This window comes from Ailuropoda melanoleuca, chromosome 4 (genome assembly GCF_002007445.2).
Source record: "Ailuropoda melanoleuca isolate Jingjing chromosome 4, ASM200744v2, whole genome shotgun sequence".
NCBI lineage: Eukaryota > Metazoa > Chordata > Mammalia > Carnivora > Ursidae > Ailuropoda > Ailuropoda melanoleuca.
In genome coordinates this window covers 14473414-14487036 of record NC_048221.1, presented here as the reverse complement: position 1 = coordinate 14487036, position 13623 = coordinate 14473414, and the positions used below count along the sequence as shown (strand labels likewise).

Genomic DNA, 13623 nt, shown 5'->3' with positions numbered 1-13623 from the left:
ACTTGGAGCTGTTCTACATTTGTCTTGTGTACCTTGCTTTAGTTTGATGAAATTTCTGTGGCACAGCAGACCCTGCTGCTGCTTACCCAACAGCCATTCCCTTGCTGTTTCTTTGCTTATAAAAACTCATTTTATTTGGGGGGAAAAAGGAAAAAAAAAAAAGAAGCAGCAGCAGCAGCACACCCAGTTCCCAAGTGTCGGTAAAAAATAAACTGGTCTAGTCTAAGCCTGGTTTCTTCAACCTACTGCCAGATACTGGTTTCCTCAGCTTGTCTGGAGGGGTGTTAATTCTGGCAGCGAAGCATAGGCTGATTCTTGGGGGCTAATACGACTTTTTGCCCCCTTGACAAAAGAAAGCCCTTTTGAACCCACCTCACTACAAGCTGTGATCCTCTTGCTTATGGCATTTGGGGCTATAGCAGCCATTTTGTGGCCAAGAGGACACAAGCAAGGGTGCCAAAAGCAGAAGAATGGGAAGGGTATGGGTCCCTGATGGCATCACTGAGTCAGTGTACCTCCAGACCTCTTGTGATATGAAATTAAGCATCCCCTGCCTACACCAGTTAGCATGGAATTCAGTTCCTTGTAGCTTTTTAATGCATCCTCACATACACAAATAGATAACATTATGGTGAGAATCACTGCTGTAGGTTGGGACCGATAAAACTGGGTGTGCCACTTTCTAGTGTGTGCTTCCCTGGCCCAGTGTGAGGTCCTCTATCTTCTAGGGACAGTGTATCACTGGAGACTCTTGGTTCCTAGATTATGAAATAAATTACATGCCAACTTACAGAGCTTTTATTCTTTTTGCTAGAAGGTCTAAAATGGCTATTATTTCTAAAATAGTTGCAACTCTACAAACCGTAGAGCTGGATTCTCACAGATCCTGTAAGTGATCCACATTTCTATCCTAGCTCTACAATGACTACCTGTCTGGGAGCCAGTCCCTAAACTGCTTGTATGTACAGCAAAGTATGGAACAAGCTCTGTTCCACATCTATACTCTTTGATGCTGTAAAGCAAATGACTGGGTAACAAATCATTTACAAAATGGGTGGTCTTTGTCAGCTGATCATTAAAAAGAATTTTTGTCTGGGGCACCTGGGTGGCTCAGTCAGTTGAACGTCTGCCTTTGGCTCAGGTCATGATCCCAGGTTCCTGGGATCCAGCCACGTGTCAGGCTCCCTGCTCAGGGGAGGAGGGGGGAGTCTGTTTCTCCCTCTCCCTCTGCTGCTCCCCCTGCTTGTGCTCTCTCGCGCTCTCTCTCCCTGTCAAATAAATAAGTAAAATCTTAAAAAAAAAAAGATTTTATTTATTTATTTGACAGGGAGAGAGACAGCACAAGCAGGGGGAGTGGGAGAGGGAGAAGCAGACTTCCCACTGAGCAGGGAGCCCGATGTGGGGTTTGATCCTAGGACCCTGGGACCATGACCTGAGCCAAAGGCAGATGCTTAATGACTGAACCACCCAGGCGCCCCAATAAATAAAATCTTTAAAAAAAAAATTTTTTTTTTGATGACAGATCACTATGTAATTTTTGACATACTAACTTGGATGGAGTTCAAATAACTGCATGACAGGATTCTAACAAAATTCCTTCTGTTGCCATTTACTTACTGTGTGAATAAAATTTCTCAGCACTTATAGCTATAAAAACAAAGTAGGAACAGAGGTGATACTGAATATTGTCTCATTCCAGAACTAAGTACAACAGAATAATGAGTAATTGAAGCAAAAGCATGAAGATAAAATGCACTGGGAGATGCATTTCCGCTTAAATTTTACTATGTATAATAATTTATAAAAACTTATAATAAATTTAGGACACTGTGATTAATAATAATTTTAATGAAAACTCAATCCAGAAGAAATACAGCACTACAGCCAGCCATACAAATACAATTTACTTCCATTTGTATATATATTTTTGTTGCCCAGGTATATAATAGGGTAATCAACAAAAAATTTCCCAAACACTTTATTAAATTAGGATATAATTCTGTGTAAGAATGGAACGGAAACTCCATTTGAAAGGAAAAAGGAACAATGTACAATTTTAGGTTTAGGAATTTGTTTGTGTATTGTTAAATGGATAGAAAGTAGCAGGTCAGTTGGATACTTTCAGAAGAACACCACCGGAGCTTTATTTCTGTGGCCAGTTCAAGGTGAGACTTTTGATAGGACAATGGCCAGAACAAAACCAGTGATGTGTCAGAAGTGGGATCCAAACCCCACCTCCATGCAGAAACCAGAAATCCAGACCACAAGAAGCAGGAGCTGGAGTTTGGCACCCGAGACCATATAGCCATCCTGACACCAAGAACTTTATTCCTTCCTAAATGGCACTATTTTCAGTATGTGAGAACTTCCATGCTTTACATCAATTTAAACTTCCAATGAGAAACTTTAGACATAAAGTCAACCCCAAAAATGTGCACGAGGGTATGTGGTGTTCCAAAATTCTTTCAGGAGGTTTAACAAGTGAAAATGTCTGAGGCCCTCTTCTCTGGATGAATATCTATTCAGAGTGCACTATCTTTCTAATTTTTTACCATTGTATTTGTTAATACCAAACAGTTTACATATTTTGAACTTGACAGAAAATACAGTATATCTTGCTCATCTAAGAATGAGGCAGTTTATAAGATTACATTAATATGAAAACTAGATGAATAAATTAAAATCCTGTTTACAGAACACATGTAAAGAGACCCAAGATCAAGACCAGAAGAAATCAAGATTATTGATCTATGGGTCTCAGGGGGCCTCAAGGTTTTAAATCAGAGGAAACCAGAAAATGGAAAGGAGTTCCCTGCCTTGTAGACATAGTATTTCTTCCATTAGAGGAGAAGAAAGAAAACTACAAGAACTTGAATTACAAAACAGCAAACTTACTCTGTTTTCATTTTCAGCATTTCTTCAACTAATTTATTCTGTAAGAAGATAAAAAGAAAAAGATGGCTTAAGTTTTTACCACTGCTAAGAAAAAGATTGGTGGTAAGTAGTCCACTCTCCCTCATGGTAATGAGATCAATTAAACCAACATCCTTTTCCACATCCCAACGGTGCACCCAGAAGGGGGGTGCCTGTCTCTTCAGACTTCACGTGCTGCACCCTGGGAGGCCTTCCACGGGCACCCTATACCTGCTTCTATTCTAAATGGAAAACTCCGTGTGGGGATGCGGGCAGGAAGCTAACCGCTGAAACACGAAGACAAATTCACTCTTAATCATCAATGATGTCTGAATACTGAAGGTAAATATCAAACTTAACAGTGGGAATACAGAAGAGACAGAAATTTCAAGAGTAAAATGGTTTCTAAAATCTATAACCACAAATGCTAAGTAGAAAAGCATTTCTCAGACAAGAAACATAACTATTACATTAAAAAAAAAAAAGCCATACTTTAGCAAGTCTTTCTTTGATCATTTCTTCTTGTTCTTTCTTCAGCTGTTGATGATCCGGATGATTCTGTCCACTGCAGAGATGAGAAAGGGAGGATGCAGAAACACAGTTAGGCATATCCAAGTATCAGTTTCCTATCTGCTGTAGCAGCAATGTCAAGTTATGCTAGCTTGAAAACAATGCAAAGCTAACTCCGGTGATTAAGTCAAGTTAGCACAGTTCACAAAAGTGATTGATATATGGGGATCAAATAAGGCACCTCCCCGGAATTCAGGATGCCTCCCATACAAAAATGAGATGAACAGAGCTGGGAAATCCAATCAAGGCCTGGTGGAAAGTAAAGTAGAAATGGAGCCAAGAGCGCTATCACATGAAGATCAAATGGGAGCAAAATGGGGCTGAGACCAGCAGTCCAGGAGCCTGGTGATCAGCTGGGAGGGGGCATCTCTGGGTGTGGGGAGGGTTCCTCAGGCTGGCCTAGCACAGGGAGTAACAACGCCCCCTTGCTTGGATTTCATGGTCAGCTGGCAATTTTCTGATGGTACTCTGGCATCCCATGTATCCTGACACCAGGAAGGGGATTCCCTGAGCACCAGACATAGATCTTTTCATGGAAAAGGAATGCTCCTCTATGTAAAGGAAATTACATTCTGGATGATGCATCAGTATCCTGTGAATCTGATTAATGGGAGTCCATCTCTGTGAGCTTGACCAGGGCAGGATCATAGATTGAGTTTCTGTGGACAGCCCCTTCACCAAGGGGACATCCCCCAAGGAGAACCTGCCTGGATGCCACAGACTCCTCTAGAAATATCTGTCACTGATGAGCAAAAGATCATTTCTTGAAGGAAAACAGAAGGTCCAGTAGTTTCTTTCAATTAGTGAATCTGGCAGCCTAGACAGAAATGGTAATGAGACCTCAGTGAGGAAAACACCCGAAACCATTAGAGAAGTGTTTTCTATGCTCTAATCCAAAAGTAAGTAAACTTTTTTTTGTCAAGAACCAGACAGAAAATATTCTAGGCCTTGGGAGCCATGGGGGGTCCCTGTCGCAGCTCTTCCTCTTGGCTGCTGTGATGTCAATGCAATATTTAAATGAAAGGATGTGACTACGCTCCAATAAAACTTTCTTAACCAGACACGCTGTGGGGTTGATCTGACCCCTGAGCCACAGTTTTCTCCCACTCTGGTCTTTCAGGAAGGAGGTTCTGTATGGCTCCTCATACGGGACATGTAGCTATGAAACAGAGTATTTTAAAAACGTTCCATGTTGCATGCTTAAACTAGCTCTTGATAAAAGACCGTGTACCAAGTACAGTGATTTCTTTACATGGGGGTGGAGCATGTGGACAGCAGGTGGGCAGACTGCGGACTACCCGCATCAGAATCAGCTGGGAGAGGCAGTGCTACTAAATTGAGCATCTCCAATGTTCCCTGACACTTGAAGAGAAGCATTCTGGAATAGACTGTTGGCACAGCCACCGTTACCATCCTCAAGCATCTGTTGTCTTCGCTAGGTTTTGGACAGTGCATCTCAGGGCCGCTTCTGGACAGGGAAGGGAAGTGCATCTGCCCAAGACCTGCCAGCAACGGTAGGAACAGCAGGCACCCCTAATCTTGGAAGCTGAATTCAGCCAGGGCCTCCATCCCACAAGGAGAGCCCCTGTGATTCACTTCAACTTGCTGCATTTTTGTCCAGGCCACCCTCCTCTCAAGTCCTTCTTGGGAAGTTCACAGAAGGGCAGGATCATAACTCTACCTTGTATACCTAATATCTGCCACTTGCTGAGTGCCACCCCTCGGCCAAGCACTGTAACCAGCACTTTATCCAGGTTATTTCCGGTCTTTAAAACACCTTGTGAGACAGAGCCATCATTTTCCTCATTTTATGGCTCAGGAAACTGAGGCACTAGAAGTTAAAAACTGTGTCCAAAGTCACAGGACTTTCAGAGACAGGACAGAGCCCGGGTGTGACTGCCCATGACACTATGCCGTCCCATTAACAAATACAACCAGGAAACAGTCATAGCTAAAGGCAAGCCACATGCACAGATACCCAAACCCAAGGGAACGCTCCTCTGGAAAGCTCCTTCCTCCTGCGCAGCAGCATCCCATGGACCATGGGTCATGAAGCAAAATCACCTGGTAGGAAATCCTCCCTTTTCCTCTGGACCTCTGAAACCTTGTCTCGTCGAGGTCATAACTTCCCCACCCCACGCCCCTTTCCCCTCAAATAGCAGTCAGTAGACAGTTTGGTTCAAATGTTTCACACGTCTGAAATTCATTTCAACAGCTCTACAACAATGCAACGTTAGCAGAGCTGGCAAGATCATGAAGGCCTTATTCTCCCATCCTGGAAAAAGCAGCCCCCCCATCAGACCTGACTCAAAAGCAACCAACGGGGCTTCTCCTGGACTAGTGGCAAACACCGTGCACACCGTGAAACCAATTCCAACCACTTTCCCCTACCCACACCCAGGCAGGCCACGATTTAGCCCACAGAGTCCTAGTGGCTCTTTCTCACCTGTTGTTTTCCCTTTCAAGATCATCCAGCTGACTTTGCAGGAGCCAGTTTCTCTCTCGCAACTGCTCAGCTTCTGAGCGGAGGCTCTCCATTTCACACAACTGCTCCTAGTAAGATATCAAATCGTGTCTTTTCAGAAAACACATTAGAGGAGGCATGATTCTGCTCCCCAAAGCCACATATAAGACACATATTCATATTTGAAGCTCCTGCTAGGCACAGAACACTGCCCTGGATATCGCTGGATAAAAAGGAGACTATGACAAGCTCTTGGGGGCCTGGAACTATGACTCCTTTTCATACCCACAGTGTGCTAAACATAGTCTCTCGACTATATCACATAATTCATTAAAATCCCTTTATGAGAAAAGATGTTCAAAAGTCCCTACTTTGGTAAATGTTCTATTTGATTCTCTTTAATAAATTCTAATTTAGAAAAACCTGATGTAAGGAATATAGTCAATAATAGAGTAATAACGTTGTCTGGTGACAGATGGTAGCCCCACCTGTGGCGGGCACAGCGTAACGGGTGGAACTGTCAAATCACTGTGTTGTACGTAGTGTCCAACGGATGTGCCACAGCCCGTCACTCAAAATCCTTAAGTGAACTCTAATTTGAAAATCATGAGCATAACCATCCAAAAGAAATAAATACTTGTCTGTAAGGAGTGTCCTTTCTCCTTTACTTCTACTTGTCCACTGCTTCTTTTAACCTGAACCAATTTCTTCCCAGTCCTAAAATCATGCCAATCTGGGTAGCAGCCACATTCCTGGGATAGCAGCATTCTGAGAGCTGCCCTAAATAAAAAAGCAAAGAATGATCCCCTAAAGCTAAGAGAGATGCTGTCTTCCTGTACTTTCTGTCCCTTGGTTACAGCGAGCTCATTTTGTTCCTAAACAAAAACTGCAGAGCAACGGCCTCACAGGCTAACTGCGATCTTCTCCGAAGCACCCCATCCGCTCTACCCACACCCCTCAGCACCCACACACCACCCACCCCGGCGCTCCTCCACACACCTCCCGCCCCTCAATGCTCCTCCAAACACACTCTCCCCACGTATAATCACCGTACCCTCAAGTCCCTGGGCAAAACCCAAACCAAAACAAAACCAGAAGGAAGTTTAAAGGAAGGGCAAACAAGAGAAGAGTATTTTTAACTATCAAAGACAAAAGTAAATCTCCCTCATACATAAAGAATGCCTACAAATCATTAAGGAAAAGTCCAACAACAGAAAGATGGGCGAAGGCTACAGGTCAGAGAAACAGAAAAACCAAAGATGCTCCATCTTATTTATTCCCAATAGGAAAAATACAAATTTATAACTGGCAAGGATCTAAGTCAGGCAGCACTGTGATCGGAGTAGCTGGTACGGCCTGGGTATGATACCATCATAAAAACCAAATAGGCAGGGAGATAATGCTTCCAGATGTGGTTACATATGGGAACCTGACTACAGTGGGAGCCCCCAGGGACGGTCACCTAGGCAGTGTGGAGTCGGCAGGGGGAGGAAGGCTTTTCTGTGTACCCTTTAGTTCTGTGCCTTTTGAATTTTGTATCGTCAGTAACCATGAAAGATACTATTTTACTTATTTTGGATACTGTTTCTTTTAAAAGATTAGGTTTAAGGGAAAAAAATCATCCAGTTACCTTTATTCTGAGGATTTCAGCATTTTTGACTTCTCTGTCTTCGTTTAGCTTTGTTACAAGGTGTTGCAGAGAAATCTTAGAGGCTCTTCCATCTTCTATCTCTTGTTCTTGTGTTTCCAGGAGTTTTGCCAAATGTGTTTGAAAATGAGGTGGTGTTTTAGGGCTCTACGATAAAATTAAATGTCATCTGAATACTCGATTAAGTGAGGTTTCATAAAGATTTCACTGTAAATGTATATGCCAAGCACACAAAAAACACTCAGCTGTTTACCTTATTATTCTAATTCCTGTCCAAGTAAAACAAATAAAACACCGGTACCTTTTCAACAAGCAAAAAGCAGAAAAGGTGTTGGAGAAAATCTCTCTCTCTAAACAAAAAAACGAAGCTACGGTCTTCGTAATTTCCAAACTTTTATCACCCACGAAACTTCATTCTTTCCCGCAGCACGCTCTTTTTCTGACAAGTACCTGGGGGTACTCGGCAGCAGAATCCATCACGTGTTCGAGCTGTCTCATTTTGAAGTTATATTCATTCTTTTTCTGTTCTACTTCCTCCTTCTTCTGGTTCAGCTGGGAAAATCAAACAGAGGTGAGATGACGCATTAGAAAATCATATGGGGCCCATGGTCCTGTTAGAACAGGCAAGCTGCCCGAGGTAGGAGGATACAGACTTCACGCAATTTTGTCAGGACTTCAGTAATAATCTGAAAAGCAGTAAGGTATTAAAAGCAGCCCAGACCACAGCAATGTTTACAGCTGTAAACATCTGTGCACTTTGGTTGCTGCTTTCTGACCCTCTAGTCTCCTGCTCTCTCCCAGACTTTATTTACAGTGTTTAAAAAAACTTTTTTAAGCTTCACAGGTAATCAAAGGGTCATGTGGGGAAAATAAAATATAAAACAAAAGCCAACAAGAGGACAAAAGTAAGCCATAACCTTGCCCCAAAGGTTAGAACTTATCGGTGCACGCTGGGGGTCCGGGGGTGGGCAGAGAGGCAGCCAAGCAAATCAGAACCCACGTAAGCAGCCGAGTCGCTGAGAGCCCATAGCACAGCCAGCCCACCTAAGCGCCCAACCGGCCCCCCCTTTCTGTACACCGAGAGGAGGAGCCGACGCCTTGGGTCTCACCTCGTGCTGAAGTTCTTGGATCAGGGCCTCCTTCCTGGTCATCTCCTCCTGCGCAGACTGCAGCAGCTCCGAGTGCTTCTTCGAGGCTTCCGTGAGCATGTTCAGCTGCTCAGTGGCATGGGCCAGGTCCTCGCAGAGCATATCCCTCTGTCAGGGGGACAATCCCCACAAAGGAAGAGTCCTTTCTTAACTGGGTACTCCACTAAGGATTTGCAAATCACCGCTATGTGCAATTTTACAAGTTAAGAAAGTTTTAAGAAAGAACCTTTTTTTTTGCTTATGGGCGAATCCATTCCAAAGCAAACCAAGCAGTTAATATTTAAGTGAACGGGTCTAAAGAGAAATATTACAGGCAATTCATACAGGTCTCCCTATTGGGGTTTGATTGCATTCTACCCCTTTCCCCTAACATCGAACCTTTCCCCTCACCCCCAGGATCTCAAAGTTGATCACTCTTCCCTTAGGAGGACTCCAGACACAGGTCTCGTCCTTACCTGCTGTCTAACCAATTGACTCTAGTCATTTATACATTGAAAGGTAAAGAGCTGTAAAGATGAGTGCCCTCAGCCCGTTGGGGGAGGGGCTGGGCTGTCACCAGAGAGTGATACATAGTCATAGGCCATCACAGTTTCAGGGGAGTAGCTTGATGGAAAGTGGCAGAGAGAATTAAGAGTCCTGTGGGCTGCATACCTAATTCCTATGTACACAGCATGCAAGCCCTACCAAGGTAAGCAGAGTCTTGCTTACTCTAACTTTCCAAATGTGCGTGTATACGTACATATATATATTAACTTACATAACTACATATGAATTAACATGTACAATATTACAAAATATGGAGATACGTACACATGTACACGTCACATACAATAATGCATATGTATGTATGTATGTACGTGACATGCTACGAGTGCGTGGGAAAATGTGATACATCAGGTACACGTGCACACACAGACACCCGATGTACCATGAACATTTTTCCATGTGTTCGCTCTTTTATCCTATCATTTTTCCTGGCGTGGGCTCGACTTCATCGTATGAATGCACCACAATTCAACCCATCACTGAATATTTTGGCTGATTTGAATTTTTCACTATTATATGCCTCATATTCTCACATCTAGATTATTTCTTTAGGCTAATTTCTAAAAGTGCAAACCCGAAGCGTACGCAAAAAAATGAAAGCTGGGTATTACCAGACCAGCTCCCCAAAGGCTGAACTCAAGCTTCACCGGAAGTGGGAGTCATCACCCTTCTCTGCGTATGTTCCTTGGATCTTAATATTTACCAGTCTCACCTTCCTTTTCCTGGATTTTACCCCTGTTATTACTTATTATTCCCTTATTACTAGTCTCGCCTTCCTTTTCCTGGATTTTACCCCTCTTTTAATCTCCTTGGATTGTATATATGTTAGCAGCCTCGAGTCCCATCTGGGGTACAGGAGGACATAATTACAAATTACTGGGTATATTGGCCTTGGATATCTATCCCCACAGGTTCTCAACGCTCACAACTACTGTGTATAAAATGTATTTCACTAACTCGCTCCAGGCCTCTATTCGTCCATCTCAGGGGTATACAGAACCAGCTTCGGTCACTGTGGCTGGAGCCCTTGGTGGCCACTCTGACTGCTCCTGCCACCACAGCACCTGTCCTCTGGGCACCGGCAGCTGTCGGCAGTACTTCCAAGGCACTGCTCAGTTCTAACTCGCCCTACATCCCCACCAGCACCTCCGGGCCCGGCCTCAATGCCTTTGGCCTGGGCTAAAGTCCACACTGCCCTGGTTTCCTAAAAGATACAGCCGATGTTCCTCGACACCCTCCATGACACAGACTCCCCCACCTCCAGCCGGACATGCCCCACCACCCCTCTTGCTGGGGACGCTCCAATCCACTAACACCCACAGCTGCCAAGCTTCCCTCCCCCAGCAAAGTCTTGTACAAGTCTTATCTCCTCTGGGAAGCGCTCTGGAATTCTCCAAGCATAATCACTCCCCACCTCCCCTTCCTTTGCTCCCAGGTCATTGATTACATCTAAATACAACTAACTCTTAAGCTAGATGGCATATTTTGAGGTAAGTAACAGTGTTTCAATCATTCATCCGTTCCCAAATGCCAAGCCAGGCAAGGATGTATGGTAGGTGGGATCGATTTGTTGAGTTTGTTTCATGGGTAGCATAGTTTAGCAAGAAAACTTTCTTTTTCTTTTTTTTTTTCCCCAAAGACCTTATGTATTTTTCTGAGAGAGAGCGTGAGAAAGAGCACAAGCAAGGGGGGGGCGGAGGGAGAGAGAGAAGCAGACTCCCCACTAAGCGAGGAGCCCGATGTGGGGCTCCATCCCAGGACCCTGGGATCATGACCTTAACCAACTGAGCCACCCAGGCACCCCAAGAAAACTTTATTTCTAAAGCAACCACAGAGCAGTATACTCAGTGGGTTACCATCTGTGTGAAAAAAGGAAAACTAAATGTATATGAGATTTGTCTAAAATGTCTCTGGAAGGATAACACGAGGGAATGTATACAGCTTTATATAATTCGGATTTTGAACCATGTGACAACAGTATGGCTTAATATTTAAAAAAGAAAAATTTATACCAACAACAAAAAAAATTAAAACCTACTTTAGCTAAAACACAAGAGCCAAGCCTGAGGTGAACGTGTTGCCCAGCCCCTTCTTTGCCCCCTGCTGCTGCCACCCTACCGAGTAAACACAGCTTCCACTCTGCTCCCCTTGGAGAAGAGGGTCAGTTCCAGGAACTTACCAGGTGTCAGCACAAACAATGAAAATCAATCAACTGGATAAAAGATAACAATTTTAATGTTACCTACTAATGGCCTAACTACCCTAGGGAAAACAGCTCTAATTAAGACTTATTCCTTCAAAAAGCCCTCTATTTCTTTATTCGTAACCTCCCCACACGCATATACATATCAACATCGACAAGGGAAAGAGCCAAAAAAGAGTCAGGTTGTGTTAACATCTACCTCTATGTCCTCAGAGAGTATTCTCAGTCTAAGGGCTTCTTTCAGATCCAGAATCTCCACTTCCTGTTTCTTAATCAACACTTTGCTCTCCTCCTTGTCAGCCAAAGCAGAGTTGTATTTGCACTGCAACAAAGAAAGTTATGATCCAAGAGCTGTCTGCTTTACCGTGTTTCTTTTTCTTTTTAAGATTTTATTTATTTATTCGAGAGACAGAAAGAGCACAAGCAGGGGGAGGGGCAGAGGGAGAGGGACAAACAGACCCCCTGCTGAGCAGGGAGCACAACACTGGGCTTGATCCCCATCCCAGCACCACGAGATCATCACCTGAGCCAAAGGCAGAGGCTTAACACACCGAGCCACCCAAGCGCCCCTACTGTGTTTATTTTTAGATTAAAATAACAGGAGTCTAAGCTCCAAGGTGACGATGAGATTACCACAAACCATTCAGTAACTAATTGTTGGATAAACGAATGGAAGAGTAAGTGCCCGAATGGTGAAGAGACATCAAAAAGCCCCATAGGTACCAGTGAAAACACATCCAGGTTTTGGGTTTTGGTTTTTTGGTAATCTCTACACCCAACGTGGGGCTCGAACTCACAACTCATCAAGAGGCGCACACTCCACTGACTGAGCCAGGCCGGCGCCCCATCTTATTATCACACCTTTATCAGGAGACTGCCTTTAGCAAACAAATGTGGAGAACAGCAAGCTCCTTTTGTAGCAGAGGAATGAGGAACGTGGACAAAAACCTTCACCCTGACCAGGGGAGGAGGAAGCACCAACATTCCACTTAGATATGCGCAAGGGAAAGTAGTTACTTGAGGAACGTAGTTAATTTGCGGAGGTCAGAAAGTCCAACAGGGGCAAAGCTCACTATGTATGAATGTCTCTGAACTGAACCAAAATGTGTCATTGTTTTTTCTTGAAGCAATTAAGGAACACCACATACCCTTAACTATCACAGACCACAGCCGGTCTATTTCTGATTAGCAGTTCCCAACCGGTACACACAGAACACTGCTCCCCGGCGGGGCCATGGGGCAAGGCCGCAGCCTGTGCTGCCTCCCAGAGCCGCACTGCACGGGGACATAGTAGGGGCTCTGTTAAGTTCTGCAAATCCAGAAACCTGTGGAACTTCTACTAGTATTGCCGAACCAATTTGACCACAGAAATCTTTTTTCTGGTGGAGCATTTGTTAAACTCTTGAGGAATCTGTGAAGTGTGGTATCTCATCAGTGACAGAACTTACACTTATGTCCTTCAGTTCTTGCTTCAGGGTGTCTATGGTTTCTGTTTTCTCACAGACCGATGTTCTCAGCTCCTGGACCTGGCTCATGAGGTCAGCTACCACTTCCTGATGAGGACAGAAACAATATGTTCATACCCAATGACATTAAGGAGGAGAACATTTTTAAAACAACAAATAATTTGTCTTTCCTAATGACAATAAGAGAAGTCAATTTTATTTTAGCAAAACACGTCACCTTAGATTATTATCAATTTATATTTTAATGGCTTTATACTATTTTACTGAATCGTTTGCTCTGGTTTTTCTGAATGAATTAGAGGTAGGTATATAAGGAATTTATGCCCAATTTTACACTTGGACATACATATTTTATTTACTATGAAACAGCAGGGAGTCAGTTTGTATTATGGGACTCAGGGCCAACAAGAAAGGGTCCTACTGACAGCATCCTAGTTAAAAGGGGCAGGATGTTTCAGACACAGTGCCATCAGAAGCGATAGAGCAGTTTGCTCTTGCAGTTACGTGGAGAATTAACTTAAATGGAAGACTTCCTTCTCTGGCAACCTCGGAAGATGAACAAGGCCTAAGTGTCTACGGATGCGAGCGACCAGTCCCCCTGGGGGCAGGACACTGGACCACCATTAAAGCATCACTTATAAAGACAATGCATAGGAACGCAGCTT

The 13623-nt window shown here is 43.8% G+C and overlaps 1 protein-coding gene across 7 annotated transcripts in view; it reads right to left on the bottom strand.

Annotated features, from left to right (window-relative positions):
* KIF15 (kinesin family member 15) overlaps window positions 1-13623 on the bottom strand; it is a 66080-nt gene that overhangs the window by 2205 nt on the left and 50252 nt on the right. For all 7 annotated transcript variants that reach the window (XM_034658151.1, XM_034658152.1, XM_002912752.4 and 4 more), the window contains 8 exons: window positions 12941-13045; window positions 11692-11814; window positions 8705-8851; window positions 8046-8147; window positions 7578-7742; window positions 5930-6036; window positions 3406-3478; window positions 2896-2933 (listed from right to left, as the gene is read on the bottom strand). In XM_034658151.1, the coding sequence (XP_034514042.1) occupies window positions 2896-2933; window positions 3406-3478; window positions 5930-6036; window positions 7578-7742; window positions 8046-8147; window positions 8705-8851; window positions 11692-11814; window positions 12941-13045 (860 nt within the window). The remainder of the gene's footprint in view (window positions 1-2895; window positions 2934-3405; window positions 3479-5929; window positions 6037-7577; window positions 7743-8045; window positions 8148-8704; window positions 8852-11691; window positions 11815-12940; window positions 13046-13623) is intronic.